The sequence below is a fragment of the Mauremys reevesii genome, linkage group 20 (assembly GCF_016161935.1).
Source record: "Mauremys reevesii isolate NIE-2019 linkage group 20, ASM1616193v1, whole genome shotgun sequence".
Taxonomy (NCBI): domain Eukaryota; kingdom Metazoa; phylum Chordata; order Testudines; family Geoemydidae; genus Mauremys; species Mauremys reevesii.
Genome location: NC_052642.1, coordinates 15,600,320 through 15,625,898, shown reverse-complemented (window position 1 = coordinate 15,625,898; position 25,579 = coordinate 15,600,320). Strand labels below are relative to the sequence as shown.

The window sequence follows — 25,579 nt, the reverse complement described above, 5'->3', positions numbered from 1 at the left end:
AATTAAGTACATGCTAGGCTGGGGGAGGCCAAGAACTTGGCACCGTGTAGGATTAAACCCTAAGAGAGCCATTCTTTTCGTTCAAGTGGTGGAGGCCCGTACTGTGGTTCTGACAGTCTGGGATCCTCCCTCTATCAGTATTCCAGGGGGGCCTGTTCGGATCACATGTTCTCAAACTCTGCGTAGGAGGGTACCCTTGGCTAATGAATGGAAGGCCAAGTTCCCAGCTGCTGACAGACAAGGAACTGCTCTCTTGAGAAATCCTTTTAGAATTGGTTTTACTCCTTTGCAGAATGAACAGTACGTTTGCATGTTCCGTGAGATGCTGTGATCAGGATGTTTCAGAATTTATCTTCCTCAATTCTGAAACTGGGGTGGAGGAAAGAGGTGGGCGTTGCATGAGGTGTTTAGTATCAACAGCTAGCACCGATTCCTTCTGATGAGCCTGGGAGAAGAGAAACACCCAGATTGGGGCCTGTGATGTATGCAAGTGTGACTAATGAGCCATGTGGAAGTTGAAAGATGATTTGGGGGAATGAGTGCGGGGGGGCGGAATAATCAATTCATGGTCAAATGATTGAATGTGCTAAGTATGCTTGTAAATGCCAGCCTGTTTCATATGTTCCTGGGGTCTGCTCCTGATGCTATGGAAGGCAATGGGCATCTACACCAGAGCTTTCAGTGGGAGCAGGTGCAGATCTTTTAGCCACGTTAAGTCAGAAAAGAGTAAAGACATTCCTTGTGCTGTGTTCTTCAGGACCTTTCTCCCACCTTGCCATAAAGACAGGAAGGGTGGTTATGACCCCTTGAAATCATTGTGCTCCAACCTGGAGGTCACACGCTCTAAGTACAACTCACTAGCACAGCGGTTTTTAACCTGTGGACCCCTAGGGGTCTGCAGACAGCCTAAAATGTCCACAGCTAGAGTTTTCATATCTCAAGTTCCCAAACAGAGGATGAAGTTGAGGGGACACTAGGGGACAGGGAGTGGGGGGGGGAGTCAGATGTGTGGGTACTAGGAGGAGGACGGGGAGCTGGGGCCTGGCTCTGACGCCCGTTCCAGCCGGGCTCTGAGGCCCCATGACAGGGCAGGTGGCCTGGCCAAGAGGTGCTTGGTGGCTCCAATTACCTGGCAGGCCAGGGCAGGCGGGATCTGGCAGCTGTGGATGCAGAGGAGGGACCAGTCAGGGTGCAGAGATGGCTCTTTCTGATCTGCAACACCTGCTCCACACTTCCTCTTATTTGGAAAATCCACCTGGACGGAGGGCGGACTACCAAAAAGAGAGGTCATATCCTGGACGTATAGTAACCCTATCCACACCTCCCATTTGCAATTATTTTAGGGGTCTGCAAATGAAAAAAGGCTGAAAAGCACTGCATTAGCTCACCACTAAAGTCATTGCTCCACTGCTTTCCACACCAGTCACTTACACAATGGTAGGATTTTGATATTTCCCTTTCACTTTCACTCTTAGAGTCACTCCATATGTAGGAAAGGAAGTTTGTGGTCTAGGCATCAGGCTAGGAGCCAGGAACTCCTGAGCTCTGATCTTTCTTCAGATCTTGACTCATTTGTGACCTTTGGCAAATGAAAGGAAACTTCTCGCTCCTCATTTTCCACATGTGTGAAATAAAGATTAGTTAATACTGGTGAAGCTTTGAGAATTAAGGGCATATCCAAATTTCATTAAAGTCAATGTAAAGATGTCTACTGACTTTACTTCAGCCTGTTAGGGAATGAACCCAATCTGTCTCCGTCAACTTGGACCTGTTTGTGGTACGGTTGTAGCCATGTTGGTTCCAGGATACATGAGAGACAAGGAAGATGGGGTAATACCTTTCATTGAACCAATGATTTATATTGTCTGTCCCACCTTCTCTCTCATATCCTGGACCAACACAGCTACAAATCATACTGCAAACAGGTCAAAGATGACAGACAGGGTGGGACAGACAATATCAGTCATTTGGTTCAATAAAAGGTATTGCCTCACCTTCCTAGTCTCTCTCATATCCTGGTATGTGAGACCAACATGGCTACAACAACACTGCAAACAGTGGAAAGGTGAAAGCGTTTTGAGCTTCACTGAACTTTTCTTCCTGGCTGGGGGAGGTAACCAGAATGTCTGAACTGCTAATTCAATTGAGTAATAGGGAAATTCGAAGAGAGATCTTGGTGGAGTTGGTGCCTCCAGGCATTAGACTAACCAGCTAAAATTCCGGGAATATAAATATTATAATAACCATGATAGTGAAAACAACCCTCAGGGCCAACGAAAGGCCAACTGGCAACAGCCCATGTTGGAAGTGGTGGTGACTCAAGATGGTTGCAGTGTTAGGGTTATAAGGGCATGTGGAGTTGTGCCTCCTAAGGGGTGAGTGCAAAAAAGATACTGTAGACAATCTCCCATTGCAGTCACTGGTTCCTTCCGCTCTGGAGCTTCAATGGTGGAAGCAACATTGGAAGCAAAAGTCTAGATAGTCCACTGGTGACCAGTAGCATCTTAAGCACCATGTTTTCTAACCCTGTTCAGAGCTGGTCTAAGCAGTAGTGCTTAAAAGGTTAGTCTCCTATCTGCACTAGTTGCCTTACTGTCAATACCAACAGCGGACTCAAATAAGTATTAGCTTAATTTAGGTAAGACCTTCAAGGCCCATTGGACAAAGGAACTAAAAATGCATCAGGACTACCATTAACTTTGTATCTGGGGCTAGGATTCAGAATCCAAACTGGCTCCTCCCTTTATTTTCAGATCTGAACACTGAAATTCTAGGGGTGTTTAAAGGCTGGCTCTGAATTTTTTTCAGATCTATATAACAAGGGCTTGCCTGCTAATATCTCTTGACCTAGGAGGTTAAAAATCTCCATCCTGAACAAAAAGTCTTTTTAACCAACTACCTCAAAAGGTCTAAACTCTTGAATTTTTTTCTGGGGATTCTGTGAAACACTTAGAAGAACACCAAAGTTAGTTATGCCATGAGATTGGGGGAAGATAAGGTTGTGAACTGGACACAGCACGGCTTGTTTACTTCTCTTTAGGTTCTCCTAATGATTTGGAGTGATTAAATTCTGTTAAAATGCGGGGAGGGGAGGTCTAACTTGTGCTACTTCAGACATCCCCTCTGCATTTGGCTTAGTCTGTCGTGCAGTCTCCAAGGCACCCACTTATCCTCATAAAACCTCATACATGAAAGCAGGGTGGCCCAGAAGATTCAGGGGGCTTGGGGCAAAGCAATTTCAGGGGCCCCTTCCATAAAAAAAAGTGGCAATACTCTAGAATACTATATTCTCATGGGGGGGAGGCCCTGTGGGGCCCAGGCCTGGGGCAAATTGCCCCATTTGCACCCCCCTCTGGGCAGCCCTGCATGAAAGAAGCTGCCATCCCATTCTGGCTTTGTTGCTGCATGTCATCAGATATGCAGGACTGAGTAGTGCGCCTTCACTACACACATGGTGGATTGCCCCTGGCTCTTTTTCTAAAAGACGTGATGTAGCACCAACAGAAGTCCTGGGCCGATACGGAAATTATTGGATGAGATTTTGTCTTGCATTATGCAAGAAGTCAGACTAAATGATCATAATGCTCATTTCCCTCCTTAAAAAAGCTTATGAATAAGTGGTCAGTTGAAAGGAAGAATAGTCTTGGTTAATAACTGTACTGAGATTCAGAAGATATAGGTACAATTCCCTGGCTCTCCCACAGACTTGCCATCCTGTTACTTAGGCCAGATTCACAAAGGTATTTAGGCATCTGGTGGGATTTACAAAAACATCTAAGCAGGTTAAAAGCCTGCCTCCATGAGGTTGTCTGTGGGAGTTAGGTGCTTAACTTGGATGCTACAGCAATTTAACTGCAAGTTGCGTATCTTAGATTGATTTCCCCTCACGCCCCAGTGTAGACCAGCCCTAAGTGGCCACGTTGACCTGCTACCATGCACTACGTGACCTGCTACCTGGCCGTGCACTAAGTGACTCTGTAGACAAGCCCTTAGGATTCTGGATAAGGAACTGAAGAATCAGCTGGGCCTTCCTCTGTTTGTTTGCAAATGGCTCTGGGGGCGCACAGTCAATGGCATTGCTCCTTCATGCACGACAGGGACAAAGCTATGCGTGCAACGGTACTAAGATCTCTCTGCCATACAGACTTGCTCCAGTTACAGCTCTCAGGGCAGCCACACTTGTGCAATCCCGAGTGTTACTTTCACTGTTGCAAGGAGGTACATGGTATTTGGATGAATGCCAACCCATTGCCAAGAAAATGACTTGCGTCATTTCTATATTTGTTCCTTTTCTATTATTAAGGGAGGTAACTATTAACAGATTTTGAGCATTGAAAGTCAAGTCACAACCCCCCTATTTAAACCCTCAATTAACTGGCAAACCCAGTTATAGAGGAAATGTTTGTGGGGGAGACACAGATACCTCTGATCAGTCTCAATGTTCCCAATTGTTGCAAGCTCAGAAATGGATGCTGAATGTTTGTGTCAAAGACTGAAATCCACACTCCTGATTCCTATCCTGCAGTCTGGTCTGCACCGGCCTATCCCCAGTGTAGGGCTGGCATGACACTTGACGGTTCTGACTGCATGCCCACTTCAGCTGCAGTTCCACCTTTTGTCCAGTAGAAGCCACTGTGGCATCTGCCATCCCGGCAGTCAGGTGCTCTCTTTTGCTGCTCCACCTACTGAATCTGGAGGTGTTTGTCCATAATCTTTGAGAATATGAAAATATGCGCACATGCAAATGACCATGTCAAGCAATTTGCATAAAATGTTCACATGGCTGCGCAAAATGTGACCACGATGCCCCAAACCATTGCGGGGGTGGGGGTGTCTGTGTGCTTCTGACTGGAAAAGCAGGCCCTAAGAAACAAATGTGTCTTCAGCCATTGTTGCGTTCAATGGGTGATGGCTGTTGTGGTTATGAAACTTGTTTTAGGCACCTCCCTTTCCCAGAACAAACTTCTCTGAATTACAAGCTGGAACTTGGCAGGGTACAACTGTCTGCCACCCTTTATGATAAGTAGAACAAATAGGGGTGTCTACAGTTAATGATGCCTGACGTTTTCCATTATTTATATCTTTGCAATGGGCAAGAAAAAGAATCCTCCTCACCCCTCTTCTCCAAACGCTCTTGGAAATGGCTGAGCGGCTTTAGCTGAAACTTTCCAGAGGAATAAACACCCAGCATGGAAAGCTTCAGCCTGAACAGTTGTTGTTGTTTGATTACAACTCTTTGGTTAAGATGCTCTAGCATCTTAGAAAAAACGTTCTAGCTGTAGGCACATTAGGCCATTGGAACAGAGGCCTAGGGAGGTTGTGGGAGCTCCTTCACCGGAGGTTTACAAAAGGAGGCTGGAGCCAGCTGTCTTGGATGGTGTGTACAAATAGGATGAATAGTCATATTTCCATAAAGCATTATGGGATACAGCGCCACACCCCCGTCATGGACCACTGCCCCCTGTACCAGACGTTGTACAAACACAGGACACACAGATATTTGTTCCTCGGTCAAGCTTTCCGGTAGCACACAATGGCCCTGTCCTCACTCCTCAGTGTAGATATCTTGTTGCTTGAGCCATGTCTAAACCCTTGCCTAGGGTAGGGTTTTTAACACTGGTGCAAGCCACCATTAACACCAGTGCACCTCACTTACACCAGGCATTTGCACTGGTTCAGCTACATTAGCGTGGCCGAGGTCTAACAAACCCAGTGTAGACAAAACCTAAGATTGCTTGTTTGATTTAATTTATTTCCTTTGTAGGGTCATTACTGAGAGAAATAATCTAAGGATTTGGAGTTAGGTTTTGGCTGGTTGGTGTGTGTTTTGTGTTTGCTTTTTAGTGTTGGGGACAGTAATGGTATGTACATGTTGCACTGCCATCTAGGGACAGAAGAAAGAAAATGCACCTAAACACAGGCTTGCTTCAAATAAACATTTTTATTTAAGACAACTGGCTTTTCTCATGTGCTTCCTCCATAGGAGGTTTATCTGATGGCAGCAGGAGGAGGCCTGCTTTTTAAGACACGTAGGAGGCTGTTTTCGTAAGGAAACACTTACTTACAGCATGTTAAAATAAATAAACTGCAAAGGCCTTTATAAATTGGCTGTACTGTGAAATATACTATGTTGTATTACTGAGCACTGCCTCACACGGGTGCACACACACACACCTCCTAACTGAACAGACTGTGTTCTCCCCAAAACGAGAGATTAGGACTAAAGGATTAACACCCACATCATCTCTCTGGTGGCTTGATCCAGCAAGGCAGCTGACCATGTACAGTACTTACATCCACTACAATTTATGCAGTTCATTGCTGAACATGGATCAATCAGCTTAAAGTTAATAAAATACTTACATGCTTTGCTGAATCAGGGCCCATGTGTCCAATCCAACCCGCACTGAAATCTATCAGTCTACCAAGAGTTTGCTATGGCCTACAGTGGGTGTCTGTCAGTCAGTTCCATCTTAAATCATATATATTTATGCTCGGTCACGTGTTAAATTGTCTGAGGCAAGAGCCTGGTGATCTTTTGTCCATAACGCAGCATGTATGCCAATGATTTTCAATGCCATAATGTGTGCTTATTATCAGGAAATTACTTCATTTCTATTACACTTCAAAACACAATACTTTCCGCTGTTATACTGCAAATATACAAAGGCAAGGCCGATACAGATGCATCTTGTTCATACAGTGTTTGTTTTATTTTTCCCCTCAGGTATTAAATAAAACTTAAATGTCTCTCCCAACACCCAGGTACTAGTTAGGCAAGACGTGTCAGTGTAACCGTTCTGACCATGCAAAGTCAGGTTCCTGTTGTCAAACTTAAAGGGAATTTGTAGAAACATTGAGAATAACTAAAAGCAACCATCAAAAAATGACGTTCACATAATCTAGCAGGGTATGACAAACCCACAAGGCAGAGAAGTTTCATCCTTCCTTTGTTTTCCTGTGTCTGCATGGCAGAAGCAGCGTCTGTCTGCTTTCATTGAGGTGGGTGGGTGAAGAGAATCTTAGATACCCCGGGCCAATTATTTTGCCATCAGTTACATGCATGTAAGCCTCCCCCATTGGCGGGTGTAACTGAGGGCAAACATACATACTCTTGGCAGCATATACTGAGCTAGGTTATTAGAACTAGTCAAGGGCTAGACTTTGAATTTCCTTGGTGTCGTCAGTAGATCGCCCTATTTCTTTAGTCTGGAGCAAATGCCGGTATCCAATTTATTCACCTCCTGGTAGGCCACTGAATTATAACAGCAGTGCAGGATTGCCACTATTAATAAACAAAATAGATATTAGATTGGTTGGGTCCGGCTATTATTAATAGACAGCAGATAAAAACCTCAACCCTACGAAACTTTGATGCATTTTAGATCTTGATCTAATCTTAGGCTCTGATGTTGTAATAATATCCACTAGCAGGAGCTGGCTGCTGAGACCCCTATCCTGTCTCCATCATAGTATGAAACAACCCAAAACATGGGATCTGAAATCCCTCTATGCTTCCCACCACCTCTCCCTCCTCCCCCAGCCAAAAAACAGTGGGGAAGTTTAACACATTAGCCAAGGGATTTTTTACTATAAAATTATCTCAGAGAGCTTCAGAAAGATGAATTAACCCTTATGACACCCAGTGAGGTAGGTATTATGACAGACCATTTTACACCAGGAGAAGCTGCAGGCACAGTTTACAACATGGCACGGTTACAAACAACTGGGTTTATTTGCCTGGACTCTGTCTGAGGATCTGTACCGATGCGCATCTTCTCTTCATCCCCTTCTTTCTACTTCTGTCTCTTATACTGCAAAAAACAAACCGCATGTGATACAGGGGCATATTCAAAGTAACCATTCAGACAAGGAAAGATTCTTTTTGGTAAAACCCTTCCAAGCACTAAAGTTCAGGACCCCGTGTCTGATCCACTAAGGCTGTGTGAATTCCTTTGAACTTTCACAGAGTAAAACGCCAGGACTTCCCCTCTGAGAGATGTAGAATACTGGCCATGAGTTTGTTTCTGGATGGCCACTGGGAATGAGACGCCTCTTACCCATGGTGTAAAAAGTGGAATAATTCAGCTGAAGCCAATGGAGTCAGACCAGTCTCTGGGGTGAGATCAGAATTAGGGCCTTCACCAGGCACTCAGAATAGGGTTTGCAAACTGGGCTAAAAGTGCCAGAGATCTGGATGCTGCTGAAATTTTATAAAATCTGTGACTAATTCGTAGCTTTTCCTGGTGTTCACCCTCTTCTGGATTTCAGAGTGACTTTTTTTCTCCCCCCTCCTCCAGTGATCTATATACATATTTTTAATATACATTTTTTTTAAGGCAGCTGAATTTTTGACTCCTTTTGTTACGTTTGTTTGCTTACTAGTCAAACTTAACTACAGCGAACCAGAAGTGCGACTCATGGCTCAACAGATCAGAAGAGATCTGCATTCCCGCACTTAGGAATCTAGTTCTTTCAAGCCACATTATTTTGTGCTGGCTGCATGGAGACATGCCACATCTGCTGCCTTGCCTGCGCTGACAACTGAGGAGGAAAATCTCCTAATGCTGATGCAGCTGCAGTGGCGATAGCGAGCGTAAGAGCGCGTGGGTTCTCGCCACAGTGTCTTCTAACCCTGATTCTAGCAGTACAGGCAAACTCGTGAGATGAGCATTCTGGGAGCGTAGGTGAGCCTGGTTACAAGTGGATGGAATGTTAGCAGGGAGAGAGTTGATTCATCTCAATGTTGAGCCATGGGATAAACGGTGGCTTTCTTGTCTATATTAGATACTTACATAGCAGCAGATACACTAGTTCAGGGGTAGGCAACCTATGGCATGTGATACTCTCACTCAGGAGAGCAAACTTGCAAAACCCCTGTGATTCATTAGTTTATAGTTTTGGATTTTCTGTCAGCAAAGAGCTGCTTTTTAAAAAGAATCCCTGAAACCATGTCTGGTTATTACCAGGGCCGCCCAGAGGATTCAGGGAGCCTGGGGCAAAGCAATTTCAGGGGCCCCTCCCATAAAAAAAAGTTGCAATACTATAGAATACTATGTTCTCATGGGGGGGGGCCCTCTGGGGCCCGGGGCCTGGGGCAAATTGCCCCACTTGCCCCCCCCCCCTCTGGGCGGCCCTGGTTATTACACACATCCTCACCCACAGATCTCAAAGCCCATTGCAGAGGAAGACAAGTCTCATTTGTTTTCCAACATCCCAGCTCTTGAACTGAATTAGCTAAGAACAGGACTCGGACAACCTGAGGGGGAGGAATATAGCTGCACTTACTTTATTCATGACCCAGTCAGCATCTTCAATGGCTCGCTTAATAATCTGCTGGATTCTCTCAGGACTGTCTTCATCTGCGTGAACTCGGAAACTCTACGGGGTTTGAGCAGAATGTGAAAATGAGTAACCCCAGTTAATGTAACAGCAGATCAGATCCTGCTAAAAGAAGGATTTAAAATCCTGAAATAAACATTTGATCAGAAATGTATACAATCTGAAGCCGTAGAAATGTCTATTCTAGCAAATAGGCAGAGCTTTGTTCAGAAGGGGTTACAGCAGTGGCTCTCAACCTATTTACCATTGTGGACCACATCCAATTCTACCTGTACAGCCCTGAGGATGTCACATGGGCAGCGGCTGTGTGCTGATTGGGCCGCAAGTGGCCCACGGGCCACAGGTTGAGAACCACTGGGTTACTGTGAACATACTTTCTTATTCGCTGTTCTAACCCTTCAGCAGCAGGGGGTCTTGCAGAAGTTTGTGCTAACAAGATCAGGACCAGGGCTATTTACCTGGTTGTGTTGCACCAGCTGGAGCACAAATGTTCCATATGCTCACGCTAGCTTGCGTTAAGGACTCACATGTTCTGGCATAGATCCCGGAAGTGGTGCATTGTGGGATGCTTGGAAAGGCCACCCAGCACATTCATGAACAGGATTATCTGACAGACTTGACAGCACTTGCAGGGGGCTGGTGCTGCAAGTGCTGTCAAGTAACCCAGGCCTCTGCCAGTCCTATGCCTCCGTGTATTCTGGAACAGCAATGGGAGGACTAATTGAACCACTTCAGTTAGTTTGTGTCCACTAAAGCAGTTCAGACTGAAATAGTGTATAGCCCTGAAAAACTTGTATGTGCCCATGTAAACCATATAAAGCATTTTATGTTGGATGCAAGGTGTGCTACAATCATTGTAGGAGGAACAGTACCTTTGGCTAGCAGAAACAAGACTTGCGTGAACGGCCACAATAGGGCATCAATGATGGAAAAGAGATTCCAGAAGTTTAACGTGCTCTTAGTAAAACAAGTAAAGAAACTTGGTTTTTAATTGTAGGATCTTTTTAACTTGATTTGTTTTTTCTGCTGGCTTGAAAAGACACAATTTTTCCAATGCTCATCACTAATCCATTACAAATAGCCTCAAACTTTAATAATCCAAATAAATGGGGAAACCAGTTTTCCCATCACCAAAGAGAGCATCTCTTTACCTGTCTGATTGCATGTCTGTAATGCTGTTGGATATTTTCTGTAGGAAGCTGCTTACAACATCGAAGCAGGTAGCGGTATAACTGCAAAGGCTTCTGGACTAATTCTGCCCCCGGTAATGGAGCCATTGTCATGTTAAGATTTCAGTTGCTAAAACAAAAAACACGTATTTCACAAAACTGGAAAAAGCACACTGCAGAAGTAAAACTGAAGGCTAATTTTACAAGGAGAGCATCAGGCTTGGTAAACTGAAAACTAGAAGTAACTTGAGTACTTTGCGGGAAGACGCAGGTTTAGTATCATGATTTATTTTAATTCTGATTTGAACTTTCATCCCGGAATCTGCAAGTGTTTATATAATCTCCCCATGCGATTAGGAGGAAATGAGGCGTAGAATGGTTAAGGAACTTGTTCAAACTATTATTGAAATTGCTTATTTGAGGGCAGCTGGGGTTAGGTGTCATTAATCAAATGTATAAATATAGATGTCTGTGTGAGAGAGGGGTGAGTGGGTGGCAGGGTTTACATACCCCCCCCCCTCAGTATACAAGCTTTTTTTATTCCTCCTCCCCCTTTGTAAATCACTTGTATTAGGGACTGATCTTGATTTTGGGGGGGGAACGCCTCACACGTGTATGTCTTTGCAGGAATGGGGCCTTCAAACAGCTCTTTGGGGAAGGGGCATTGCCTTTCTCTGATGTTTGTAGAGCACTTAGCAGAATGAGGCCCGCGTTGAGTGCTACAGTAAATGATCCTCATGCAGTGTGCCAGTCGGGAAAAACAGGTCCTAGCCCTTGCACCTGTAGTCTGATCCCCATGAGCTGACCTCTGGGTCCATGCTGCCCCTCTCCCACGTGCCTTTAGTGAGACTCCATCTGGGCACCCCCCCATGCCTGATATTGCAGGATCAGGGCCTTCGGTGGTTGCTACTAAGGTTACGTGAGTTGGGCTAGATTTCCTAGTGCTCTAATCATTTCAGCAGCACTACATGAAAACTGGTTTGCAAGCTTCAAGTTCCACCTTTTAAACAAGCTGCATAAACACAGCAGGACTCGTGCACAAACATTAATAGCTTTGAGACTCACCGTGAACATCGCAGTAACAGGGAAAAGAACAACATCTACCAAATGTCCCCCACCAGTACACTTGTATATTGTAACAGAAAGTCCACCCAAGCTATATAAAGCGCTAATCGGATATTTTAAATGACTAGTCATTTAACAGATGGTTGCCATCTGTGGAAATCTAAATTAACATTTTGGAGAAAGTACAGTTTTTACATAATTACTCATTAGAGTCAAGAAATATATGAGTAACTAAATAATCAAGTAGGTGTGTGATATATTTTAGCATCAATTAAGGTATTTAGCCTTCATAATATCTTTTTATGGGTTTTCTAAACACTTCACGTCCTTGGGCCAAATTGATACTGCAGTGTAACACCATTAACTTCCCGCAGGCGGTGGCTCCTGAGCGATTTCATGACAGCTCCAGTCCTAGCAACTCGTACATTTCACAGCTCTACTGCAGCAGCTGCCTCTTCTCGGAAAATCATGCTCTGAGGCTAACAGGACCACAATCGCCTAACAGTGACACTCCTGTCTGGGCGTGACAGCAATGGATGCAGGCGAGTCTATTTTCAGTTTCCAAGTACTCAACCAAATTGTATCAGTGAACCAACCCCCTCCATCTCAGCAAATACACAGCAATAGAATACTGCAAAGCTTTTGGCTAGAGTATTAAAACAGGTCCTGGAGGGTCTTATGGCTGCGTCCATTATACCCCCATACCCTACCCCTCAAATTCCCTTCCTTTTAGCACTGCTGCAGCTACTATTTTGGGGAAAATCCTAAACTGCAGGGGGGTCTGTGCATGCTCAGTTCATGGCAGGAGGGGGCTCCAACGTGTAGACTAGATCTAGCACATAGTCCACAAGAAGAGGGGCATGAGTAGCCTGATGACTTGGCCAAATTCCCACGGGGGTAACTTCCTTCCCCTTCTCTCAGCCTCCCCCCCCTTCACCTGGAGACAGGGCTAATCTTCTCAGTGGGGCTGGGGGTAATCACAGCAGCTGCTGGGTTTCCAGCTGGAGGCGGCTGCCGGTGAGTGGCGGGTAAGGCGGGGGGGGGGGGCACGAACGTGCCCTGCAGAGGTGCCAGCCGGACTCACCCCTCGGTGAATTTAAAGCCCCCCCGCCCCGAAGGCAGGCACAGGGTGAAGCACCGGCCCTCAGCCACCCCCCACTGCTGGGCGCGGGGAGGGGGGTGTTAGCACTGGGAGCCCGGCGCCCCCCTGCCCGGCGCGCGGCCCTTCTCCTGCCTGGGGGGCAGCGGATGAAGCGGGGGCTCCGCCTCTAGCCGGCAGGCGCGGGGCAGCCGGACAGGGCCAGTGCCGGGCCCGCAGCGCCGCTCGGGTCCCCCCAAGGGCCGGAGCCGGAGAGCCCCGCCCGGCTGCGGGCAGAGGAGGCGGCGGCACAGCTGCGGCTCGGCGCTTCCTTCCGGTGGCTGCAAGGCTCGGCTGGAGCCGGGAGCCAGCCTCGACCCCAGTGCGCTGCAACCCAGCATCCCCGCAGCCCCCTCCCCAGTGCGCTGCACCCCAGTACCCCCGCAGCCCCTCCCCAGTGCGCTGCACCCCAGTATCCCCGCAGCCCCCCAAAGCATTGCACCTCCCTCCCTCAGTGCACTGCACCCCAGTATCCCCGCAGCCCCCTCCCCCAATGCACTGCAGCCCTCCCAATGCACTGCACCCCTCCCCAGTGCACTGCACCCCAGTATCCCCGCAGCCCCCAAAACATTGCACCTCCCTCCCCCAGTGCACTGCACCCCAGTATTCCCGCAGCCCCCCTCCCCAGTGCACTGCACCCCAGTATCCCTGCAGCCCCCTCCCCACTGCACCCCATTATTCCTGCACCCCGATCTCCCTACATCCCAGTATCCCCTCGCCCCCTCTCCCTAGTGCACTGCGCCCCAATACGCCTACACTCCAATATCCCTTAGCCCCCCTCCCCAGGACACTGCGCCCCGGTATCCCTTAGCCCCCCCTCTCCCCAGTGCACTGCGCCCCCCTGTCCCCGCAGCGCGCTGCAGGTACCTAGCAGGAAGCACGAGCCCAGCCTGTCTGCACCCAAGGGCACGGGCTGCCACGCGCGGCTGGCTGGGAGTCCTGTTTTGCCAGGCCCAGGACGGTGAGCAGCGCCCCCCGCCGGGCGAACTGCAGATCACACCCGCGAGACACTAAACGCGCAGCACCGACCCTTGATTTTCCTGGCCCGGGCAGAGGGTGAGAGCTGTGTTGGGGGCCCTCCTTTGGTTTGCTGCCTCCTGTCCCGTCCCAAGGCGAGGTGGCATAATCTGGTCACTGAGGCATAATCTCGCCAGTGGTCATAGGCTGCTGTACAGAGGGCTACTCCCTGGAGTGACATTTGGGGGGTACCGCCCCCCTAATACGCTTTTTGCTGGATATATCGACACAGATCGGACAATGTTTCCTTGCAACAGAGACAGTCACCTTAGCTCAGCAACCCTGGGGTGGGGGTGGGCAGAGGAGGGGGTTGTACCACCTGCATTGCCACAGCTTCACTCCTATTGTTGTTTAAACTAACTAGCACAGGGGTGGCCAACCTGTGGCTCCGGAGCCACATGCGGCTCTTCAGAAGTTATTATGCGGCTCCTTGTACAGGCACCGACTCCGGGGCTGGAGCTACAGGCGCCAACTTTCCAATGTGCCGGGGGCTGCTCGCTGCTCGACCCCTGGCTCTGCCACAGACCCTGCCCCCACTCCCCACTCCGCCCCGCAGAGTCTCCTGCAGGCCACGATCAGCTGATCGGGAGGGAGCGGGAGGTGCTGATCGGCGGCGCTGCAGGTGGGCGGGAGGCACTGGGAGCTGGGTGAGGGAGCTGATGCGGGGGCTGCTGATGTATTACTGTGGCTCTTTGGCAATGTGCATTGGTAAATTCTAGCTTCTTCTCAGGCTCAGGCTGGCCACCCCTGAACTAGATCAAAGCTAGCTTGAGGATGTCCACATGGGTTGCAGTCACACCTGGCGATTGCCGCATAGACCTAGTGGGGAGCGTGTTGCAAGCTCATGGAAACGGCTCTGGCAGTATCTCCATTGGTACTTCTGCTGATCTCCTTGGCTATGTGGCATGGGGAGAAAGCCAGTCTCTGGGTAACCTGGTCCCAAGCGATTTAGGGCCTTAAGTTAAGGTCAATACCTTACATTCCTCCTAGAAATTCATTGGCAGCCAGAGCATCTCCTGCGCACTCAGCATCAAACATCACTAACAATGAGCAGCTGCAGTTTGCACTGGGTTCAGTTTCGGGGGGGCTTTCCTGTACAACCCCATGTGTAGGCAATCTGTCACAAAGGTGTGGACAAGTGTAGGCAGGCACGGGCTGGTGAGAGAAGGCCACACTTGAGCTCAGGTGAAAGTGAGCTCAGGCCGGATTAGCTCAGCAGTTTGTCTTATTGTCAGAATGGGGAGATCCTTGAATGTGAGCTCTTTAACGTTTTCTTTCCTAACCTGTCTCTCATGTTCCATGGAGCAGACTTCCCCATTCTCTTCAACTACAAGTATTGACAGGAATTATAGGTGGATAATTGGCTTCCAGGGCTGGCTTTTGTGCGAGAGCTACATTTTGATTCATTTCATCAAATTACAGTCCCATAACACATGTCAAAAAGAATAAATATGACAGTAATGTAAGTACCAATCTCTTCAGACCAATCCAGACTGGTAATGCAGAAAGGGAATGTTGAATTTAATTGGAAAAAGAGCTACTGCAACTGCCATTGTCTCTAAGTGAAATAATGTTTAGTTTATTGAATAGCCCTCTCTGCTGTAGTGTATGGAGCTAAAATGTTGCTCTGAATTGATCAAATGCAAGCTTTGTATCCAGAGAGAAAGAAACATTAGTCTCTAGCTAAAACAAACCATAACAAACGATTCTGTCAATATTTTATAATGACTGGAGTTTCCAGCTTAGTTGTGATAACGGGTTCTTTCATAATAATAGTGACACCCAGGGCTTTGTAGCACTTTTCAGATATTAAAGCACTTTACAAAGGAGGTCAGTATCATCCTCCCCATTTTATAGGGGGGAAACTGAGGCACGGGGCCACTAAGTGACTCTCCTAATGCCAGCCAGTGGCCCAGCTCTGGGAGTATAACTCAGATCTTCTGAGTCCCAGGCCAGTGCTTTATCCATTGAACCACATTGTCTCCTTTAGAGAGTCCTTCACTTCTTATTTTGCTGAGGCTGTTTGTGATGATGGGGCAGGTTCTCCAAAGCTGCATTGATCTGCAATGGAAGTCAAGGTCCAATGAGGGCATGGAAGGAATTCTGGACTCAATTTCAGTGGGCTTCGGATTAATGGGAAGACACCAACTGATTTTAGTGGGCTCTGGAGCAGATTCCTTAGAAAGTGCTAAAATATTTCAGAAGCCTATGCATGGAAAACAGGTCTGATGGAGTCAAAGGCTCTGTTACTAAAGTTAAAATCTTGGGTTTGGTGTAGAAGCAAATGGAACCCTCAAGCACAGATTGAGTACAGAGAAAAGGATTAAATTAGATGCATCTCATCCGTCCTCTGGGTGCCAGTACAGGATTGTCCCAACACCATATTCTCTAGTCTTCTGTCCAACCTGGTTTTAAATATGCCAAGTAATGGGGATTCCACCACTGCCATTGGGGTCTAAGAACTCCCTGTCAGGACATATATTCCTGAGACTCGCTTACCTTCATTTTTCCTTTTACTGAATTATATTTCGTCTTCAGACACCTCCTCGTCAAGCTGTTCATTTCTTCTTTGAAAAGGAAATGCCTTTTCTCTTGGACGAATTGGGGATGAGCACCGAAGCACCCCACAAACCTCCCACATTGTGCAAACGGGTAGAAACTGTCCCAGCTGGAGAGGCACAAAATACGGGGGGGGTGGTGGCAGAAAAGTTCAGATGTGGGGAGGTCACACAGAACCCTGCAGCTCCTTGCAAACTGCAGCGCCGTCTTCCATCGTGGTCTATGCTATTGGAGCACAGGGGCGTAGTTATGCAGTAGTGCCCCAGGGATGTCTTCAATGGGTCTGTGAACTGCAGAGAGACGGCGGGGTGAGGAGACCTCCAGTGAGCAATGGCTAGTCCCACAAGTCATGGACCCTAATGGCAACCTCAGATTGCATGCTGGAGTACCCCTGTACTCTGGTTGTCAGTGGAGGGGGCTGGATTCCTTCTATTCTCCCTCCACCTTTGCACCCCACGCGAAGTCCATTGTCTCAGGCTTTGGATGGGGAAAGATTAGAATTTCAACCAATAGTGCTCCGGAGGGAGACAAAGTTAAGCAAATGTATTCCTGACAGCTAACTACATAAAAGAGACGGGGCATTCTGTGGATCACGTTCTTCGGGAAAACTTTCAGGGCTGCAGCTTGATCCCATTGATTCAAATGGGAATTTTGTCCTTGATTTCAATTTTGCCATGATGTACCTCATGGGTACTGGTTTTTAATGCTCTAGGAAATGTCAGTCAAGCCTATATGTAATTTTCTCCTCCAATACTTCTATTATTTAAAAAAAAGGCCAAGAAACTGTACCTTTCAAGGATAAGTTCCTGAGTCCATTTTTTTCCCCCTTCAAAATTAAGCTCTTATTCTTCAGTGAATCATCAAAGGGGGACTGAGGAGAGTCACTCTTGAGCCAAGTCTGTTCTGTGCTGTGCAATTTATGTCCCCGCTTTCAGTGCAATCTTGTGGCGATCAATATTTCTAACATGTTGAGAGCGTTTTTCGATTGGTTTGCGGAGTGTACTAGAAGAGAAACGGGCACCCTCAAGATACCAAGCATATCACTTTTAAACAGTCCTTACTTGCATTACTAAGAATATTTTAGATTACCGATGCCAGAAGAGAAATCGAAGTGCCACCATATGATCTACGGATGCTTTCTGCCTTTTCCTCAGGGTGCAATTAAGGAAAGTCTCCCTGTTTAGAAAAGCACTTAAACATAAAGCATGTGCTTAACTTTAAGCATGTGCTTAAGTGCTTTCCTGCAGTGGGGTGGTCTCTTAGAAAATAAAACTAGAGCAGTCAGTATCATTTTCTGGTTCGCCTGCACTAGCATAGTTCTGCTGCCTTTGGGTTTGCGACATGCAGGGACATACCTAACTGAGGAAATTGTTTTCCTCTAGAACAGTGGTTCCCAAACTTTAACAACCTGTGAACCCCTTTCACTAAAATGTTGTGTCTCGTGAACCCCCTGCTAAAAATTAATATTTCCAGGGAGTTTCTCCTTTACCTGAGTATAAATTATAAAAGCAGTGACCTTGGAAATATAAAATTTGTTTTTATGACATGCTTATTGCACACTATTTATCATTATTTATTTATTTATCATTAGAGTATTTTTATTACATTATGGAAACGGCAACACTCGTCCAAGATCTCACTTTCGTAGCTTGTATCACTTTGAATAAGCCTGTTATAAGACAAGGCTCCTATGTTTCATCAAGGAGTATCAGATGTGACACAGCAGGAAGGTATTTAAGAAGCCAACCCAAAGAGTTCCTCCTACACAAGCATTCAGGTCTTGAGCAGTCCAGGCAAACAACGCACGTTACAACAAAGCTTAAACTTGTTCTTCATAATCATTTTAAAAACAATATTAGCTGCCTATTTAATTTTAAAAACAGCAAAAAATGTCCACCTCCCTTTCCATTTCTTATAAGGAATCTTGAAGTTGAAATCTCCTCAGTGTGATAGATACGGTTGCTTTGATCTGCTCAGCTCTTGGAAGTCCAGGGGCTCCGTGCTGCTGGCCCCGTGCTGCCCGGCGGGGTCCCTAGGGACAGCTCTGTCCGCCATTAGGGAATTTTTTTCCTGAGAACTCCCTGTAACATTTCGCAAACCCCCAGGGGTTCACAAACCCCAGTTTGGGAACCACTGTGCTGGAATAAAAAATAAATAAAATAAATTATCTTCATTTTAGGCCCTGTGAAACCTTCCTTTCCCTTTCCACAACACTCCTCCCCTACATTTTGGACCTTTGACAGTGAGTATCTCTTTAAGAGCTTTTGTGCACTCACACAAATCAGGATCTTGTTTGGGCCAAGTCCAGACCTGGTGTACATGGTTGCTACTCCAGCAGCCTGAATCTGATTAGCATAACAACATTGGTGCAGAGCCCATCAATAAACCATTAGTCTGCTAAATTTATTATATGGGCCATTCTGAATTGATGGAGACCACGGTTTCTATTTCTGTAGGTTATTTTTTTCCATTAGTGGAACACCCAGTCACATGCCTGTTTTGATCAGTTTGGTATTTTGAAAGAAATTTAGAAATCTGTTCTCTGGTATCCTCCATTGTTTGCTCCCAGATCATTGTGTTCTGGAAACACAGTGTCCTAATACCTTTAGCATTCATAAAATATTCATTCAGACCTCACACTGCTTTCTTTTAGCCTTGAAAAGGTCGCCCCTTGGAGTCCCTGAACCCCTCCTAGCTGCAAAAAACACACATAGTCCTTGCCATTCACAAAATGCTCTGCTAATTGGAAAAAGCATTGCAAATGCATGAGGCCAGGAATATGTCAGTTTAAAATAAAACCCACACAGATAATGGACAATGACATGAAAACTATTATAAAAAGAGAACAGAACAAGTAGAAATCTTCTGTGCCATTGCGTATAATTTCCTCTCCATTTGTCATAGAGTTCAGCTTTTCTCTAGTTTAGCATTTCAAAAAGCATTTTGCAGCATAACAAGGTAAAACCTCTAGCACAATATCATCAATAAATGGTTGAATTCTCTTCCTAAGTATCTCTATTCTGCATTTTTACTTAAATTGTCAACTTTTTCCAGGAGGGAAAAATCTTTGTTATATATGCCTACAATGCACAGCTCAAGGGGGCAAGGGGCTGCCGTACACCTTCAGTAAATTAAGCTAGGTGTAAACAGATGCTAGTTGTAGAGGATAGGCTAGATCCTCAGTTGGTATACAATGAAAGGAGCTATGTTGATTGACACCCACTGATGATATTTACCGTTTCTAGCATAAACATCTGTAGGCCGATGCTACTGAAGATTTAGGGCTCGCTGAAGTTTTTAGTTATGGTATCTCTGTGTCGGGACAATTAAAGGACCAGGTATGGAAAAATACAGGATAAAAGTTGTTCTTGAAGGACAGGATCCCGCAATATTGTTGTATTCACGGTACAAAGTCATACGTAGTACAAAATCGTGTATTTTATCTTCTGCAAGATAATTGCTGAAGTATGGGACAAAGTAAATGCTGGATTGACTTGCTATAGGACATAAGGTAATTAGACTCAAAATAAGCCACATCCATCTAAATAAGGGACAGTTCACCATAGGGCAGATTTTTGTATCTGCTGGAGATGGGTAGAGAACTGAGCCCTGAAGTTTTATAGTAATATTTGTACTGGAGTAGCACCTGTTAGCTCCAGTTAGGGATCAGCGCCCCATTGTGCCAGGTGCTGCACACACATAACAAGAATGTCCCTGGCCCAAAAAGTTTACACTCTAAGTCACGAGACGAGGTGGAGGAGACAAACGGGCAGGAATGGAATTGACAGGGAGAGACAGTACTAAACTTGTGCTTATGCAGACTAACCACGCACACAACATAGCTCGCCACCTGTCTAACAACAGCAACAGGCAAGTTTCATAAAAAATATTTTTTTTAAGGAGCTGCAGAAAGGGTGAGTCGTGACTGATACTATAGAAACCCCCAAGATTGGCCTTTCTCCCACTTTATAAGGAAAAAAATCTGTTCCAAGCTTCCAAAAGGAAAGGATGCCTATTTGAATGGAGTGATTTTAACCAGGTTATTGTCTCATAGGCTGACCATACAAATGATTAACGTTAAGTCACCAGTATATATTTTATTTCATAAGCATTGTAAACCTTTGAGGAACACACTTCAGGGGCTAGAACACACTTTCTCTTATCTCAGCCAGCAGCGGGGGTGGAGGGGGGGGAGGTAAGGCAATCAGATTATGCCAAGTTGTTCTCTGCCTTCCTAAGCATTGGGTGCCTTTCTGTGATATAAAAGCAATGTCTAAAAGCAGGAGGGAGAGGGGGCTGGACGAACGGAGGCTGAGAAAATAGGAAAGCACGTAAGCACGTTTACCCATTCCTTGCTCTGATTCTGAAGCCAAAGCAACCGAACACATGCATCCTGAGTTAGGGCCCAGTCCGCTGCTCGTCGCAGTCAAAGGGAGTTTTTCCACTGACTTCGGCACCTAAACTCAATCCCTTCTCGGCAGTTTGTCTTTATTAATAAACTTCAAAGTGATAATGCACTGTGGACTTCTCTCCTGATCTCAACCGTTCCTAGGGCTTCCCTCCGGGATGTCCTCTGTCAAACTGGCTCCTTCCTCTGGCCCAAGACACCCGCTCACACCATCATAGCCTGTGGGGAGGTAACTGTGCCCTCCTGCCAGCATGACTCGGAGGAAGATGCAGTCCCTGCCATGAAGAGGTTCCCATTGACTCTTTTCTTCTGGGGTTTTTTATTTGCATTACAGTAGCACCAAGACCAGGACCCCCGTATGCTAGGCACTCGACAAACACACAATAGGAGACTTTCCCTGCCCCCAAAACATACATTTTAAATAGACAAGGCAGCCAACAGGGGTGAGAGGGAATATTGTTACCTCCCATTTTACCGCTGGGGGAGGGAAGCGCAGAGCGGATGTGACTTGTTCAAGGTCAAAAGAAAGTCTGTGGAAAAAATGGTGGGTGCTGAGCAACCCCCGGCAGGCCCCCTATCAGCACCTCCCCCGCCCCTCAGTGCCTCCTGCCCGCTGGCAGGCCCCGCCGATTAGCGCTTCCCCCTCCTTCCCCACGCCTCCCACCCACTGCGATCAGCTGTTTTGCGGCATGCAGGAGGCTGGGCGGGGAGGGAGGAGCGAAGACGGGGCCTGCTCGGGGGAGAGACAGGAAGAGGAGGTGCGGGGTGGGAAGGGGCAGGGCGGAGTATGGCCTTGAGGGAAGGTGTGAAGTGGGGGCGGGGTCTGGGGCAGAGCCGGGAGTCGAGCGCCCTCCCTGCACAATGGAAACTCAGCACCTGTGTATGAAACACTGGTCCTCTCCTAGAGTTATCTTCTTCCTGGACCCTGATCCACACTTGCATGATAAAGAGGGGTCAGTACAGGTCAGTGATAACTGGTTAATCACCTCCAGCTACTACATCTTCCTTGAGTTGTCTGAAATAGGCCGTGGTTTACTGTGGAATCGCACTGTGTGCTACCTGGGGTGTGCTTGCTTTTGAGTATTGTAGATGTGTTGAGTCAGATAAAGTAAGAAAGTTGAGCTAAGGGGTTTTTTTTCTGCCAAGTTTCCCTCCTGGGAATTATTCACAGCCAAAGTATGATTTCCATTAGGGTTCACAGCTGATTAGAAAACCATTCTTCCATCATGAAGGTAATAAGTGGCTCTCTACTGTTACAGTCTTGTGTTTGAAGGAGACATTTCAAATTCCATGCTCTGATATTTGCTTAATAAAAGCCATCCATCGGCACTGATGAGGGCTTTGAAAAATTGACCCGGAAATAACATAGATTTCTCAACCCAATAGAATTTACATAAGGAAAAAAAATGTTACAAAAAGCCAGAGATGTGGAGCAAGAGATGATCTTTTGAAGCGGTTTCAGCCTGACCTCTCTGTTTGCATGCCCAGATTTTGAGCATACCAATTTTAGTCGACGTGGGGTGCAGACTGCGAAGATCAGATCCAAAGTGTCCCAATGTTTTGATCTGGGCCTGTCTTCTTGTCTCTGAGGACCATTTTCTGTATCTGAAGTGAATCCCACACCAAGCATCCATGCCATGTGCACTTTGTCTTGTGTGTTCTCAAATCAAAAAAAGATCTCAGATTTCAGAATTGTATGTGCAGACAGCACTGGCGGCGTGTGCATATCAGATAGAAAGGGATCTATCAACCTGTCTTGCTTATGAAATTTTAAGGTGTTAGAATCCATAAACGTGGGCACCCAAAGTTACACTTGCAAAGCTGTGGCCATGTATTTTTGGGACATGCAAACGTACAGCTTGAGTTTGGAAACTTGATCCCAAATATCTTCACTGGACTAATTTAGCTGCTTAAGAACTTCACCTGTGTTGAAAACTGACCACGTCCCTTGCTTTTCAATGGGCACTGAATAATAATGAAAACCAATCAAATACTGTGTATTTTGACATGCGAAAGGTGATGTCTGGAAAACGGTATTAAAATTGTGATCTATCACTCTAAATGCTTAGAGGATTCCTGGTCCTGACAACAAGCTAGAGGGCTCTGCAGGGAAGCATGCAAGCAGCAGAACAGCAGAAGGATAGTTTACAGAAAAGTAGGATGAGTCGGCCTCACTGTTTTAGGGAGTAGCCTGCGTTGTCTCTTTCTGGTTTTGGTTCTTGTGGTCTTAAAGTCCTAGATTTTAAGAAACAACATAGGGAAACGTTGCAGCCTTCCAGGAAGAATCTCTTTCATGGGTTTTTTGTTTTGTTTTGTGTTTCAGACTTTTCCATGTGTAAGCTGTGAATGTAACCCAAAAGGCTTGGGCAAATTCTCCCGAATGATGTTTAAATGATTCACGTTCTTAATTTTATTTTATTTGGATACATCATGAAACAGGCACGAATGTCAATGTTGATTTATTTCATAAGTATTGAGAACTTTGGGCCTTTACATTCTGGATCAAAATCTGGACTTTCACCTGATAACTAGAGGACAAAAAGTACAATAACCTGCTAAACTCTGCCTTTTCGTTTTTCAGTCTTAAGATTTTTTTATTATACAGAATTAGGCAGGGGAAGAATATGCCTGTCTCTAAAGTGTGGCTATTCGCTTTCTGCCTGGCACCGTAAGCGTCTCTGTCTTACAGGTGTCCTGCTCAATTCATTTTCTTCTCTGTTTGATGAGAATGCCTGCCTAGCTGCAGTTACAGAGGCCAGGCAAGAAACCCTTCTGCAAAGCTTGGCGGAAGTAAGTCATGTCACATCCCAATGACTGTCAGGATGTTTTCTTCTGCCAGCAGATTAAAGCATGACTAGGCAGGACAGTTTTCTAATCTAAAGCCTACCATCCACTGGAGTCGCATCCAATTACTGGAGATAATGGCATAGTAATCAGAGGTGCTGAGCAGCTCCAGCTCCCCTTGACTTTAAATCTAGCTCTCTTGGGTACTTCTCTGGCCTCATTACCATACTAGATCTGAGCACCTCACAACCTTTCAAGTATTTATCCTCGCCTCGCCTAGGGCAGTGCTGTTATCCCCATCGTACAGGCGGGGAACAGAGACGCACAGAGATGAAGTGCTCAGTGAGGTTGCAGGTGCTCATCACCTCTCAAAATCAGACCATAGAGGTACTAGAAGGAACAGCACATAGTATTTTAGTATCCATTTCCCTGGTATTTTAGCCCTATAGCATTTAGTCAAAATGACTATTTGTAATGGATGTCATGAAACTGGGCTGTCGTTTTAGAACACTAAGAGGTAGACGGTGACTTGGCCACAGGGGAACCTGAACCCATCTCAAGCCCCTGCATGGGACACTCAGACCTTGGGATTGGATTCACTTGCTTACTCCTGCAGAGCGGGTACGCTGGGAACAGCTGGACACTTAGCTCTTCATTACGATACTTGGCCAGAACCACTGAGCCAACCCGGGAAGTGTCATAACTTGCTGCTAGTACAGGCCAGCAGCAAATTAATCCTCCTTTGCTCGGGGCAGGGGGGGGAGAGAGGGAGGGGAGAGAACAGTGCCTTAAAAGTGCATGTCCGAGGCACAATGCCTCCTAGGGGTCATGCCGGGATGGTGTAGTTCACATACCATTGCTATACAATTAAATCAGAAAGGTGAACTAGGCAGTGAAAGAATAATGTCTTTAGTCTGCAAAAACTCTGTCTCCAGTTAGTGCAGCTTCTTAAAATACTAAAGAAATCAAATGACTGGGGTGGGAGGAGGGGAGGGGAACGTCGCTTTGAAAACAATACATGCATTGGTGCTTCCCTACTGAACATAGATGAACCTCTGGTTAACTTCCTCCTCCTCTATCAGACCCCTCACTTGCTCTTTACAGGGAAGCGTTTACCTTTGCCTGGTGGGTGGGTGTGTCACTGCAAACAATAAAGATGGGCCCAAAGCATAAGATTTCCCCAGCTCTCGGTTTGATCTGAATTCGGATGCTACCTCTCAGGCTCATCTTTGTTTTAAATGATGATTTTAAAAAATCTGTATCTATGATATGCTGAAACTCCCTCATCACTAGGGTGACCAGACAGCAAGTGTGAAAAATTGGGATGGGGGGTGGGGGGTGATAGGAGCCCATATAAAAGAAAAAGGCCCAAATATTGGGACTGTCCCTATAAAATCAGGACATCTGGTCAACCTACTCGTCACGTCAACTGGGGGGAAGACTTGCTGCGCGCTTGAGCCCTAACAGTTTATCGGTTAAAACCAATCTTGCGCGTTGAAGATGGTGGAGTGGGCAGTCTCATTCACATAAGAGATTGTGACTTATTACGCCACACACAGTGCGAGGTGACAAATAGGAGCGGAGGCTAAGCGTCATCTCTGCAACTTGAACTAGTCCCACGCAGCTCTCCCACTCAGCTCTCTGACAGAGTAAAAAAATCCATATAGGGTCTGTTTGCTCCCACAGTCTTTAAATTCTCCTGAACTTCCATAGATTGAATAGTCTGAGTGAGAATGCATGCCATGTGCTCTTTTGGGGCCAGATCCTCAGCTGGTGAGCATCCGTGGAGCTCCATTGACCTCACCTATTCACGCCCCTTGAGGATCTGGCCCTGTATCTTTCATAGTTCCACAAAATGCAATAAAACCTCGCAGTCCAAGGCAGATCTCATAATGCGCTATGGGACTAGGGCCAATTTGTTGAGTTGTTTCTAGGCTCTGATGTGTAAACTCATCAGCTGTCATTGTGTTCTAATTAAACCTAAGTGCTGCAATAGATTTCCTGTCACAAAAGCAAAGATCCCTCATGTGTTGGGAATGCATAGGGCAGCCTCAGCAGAAAGACACTCAGCCACTGGAGAGAGCAGGATACTAGAAT

At 46.3% G+C, this 25,579-nt stretch overlaps 1 protein-coding gene across 7 annotated transcripts in view; it reads right to left on the bottom strand.

The window, feature by feature from the left end:
• Positions 1-5,960: 5,960 nt before the first annotated feature.
• LYRM9 (LYR motif containing 9) overlaps positions 5,961-25,579 on the bottom strand; it is a 75,545-nt gene continuing 55,926 nt past the window's right edge. For 2 of the 7 annotated variants that reach the window (XM_039507356.1, XM_039507357.1), the window contains exons 3-5: positions 10,494-10,641; positions 9,289-9,381; positions 5,961-7,814 (exon numbers count right to left, since the gene is read on the bottom strand). In XM_039507356.1, the coding sequence (XP_039363290.1) occupies positions 7,797-7,814; positions 9,289-9,381; positions 10,494-10,625 (243 nt within the window). In that variant the 5' untranslated portion in view covers positions 10,626-10,641 and the 3' untranslated portion in view covers positions 5,961-7,796. Of the gene's footprint in view, positions 7,815-9,288; positions 9,382-10,493; positions 10,642-11,576; positions 11,731-12,513; positions 12,617-12,660; positions 12,942-13,581; positions 13,684-25,579 lie in introns of those variants that run through there. The other 5 variants (XR_005590041.1, XM_039507355.1, XM_039507361.1 and 2 more) reach the window with 5 other exon arrangements.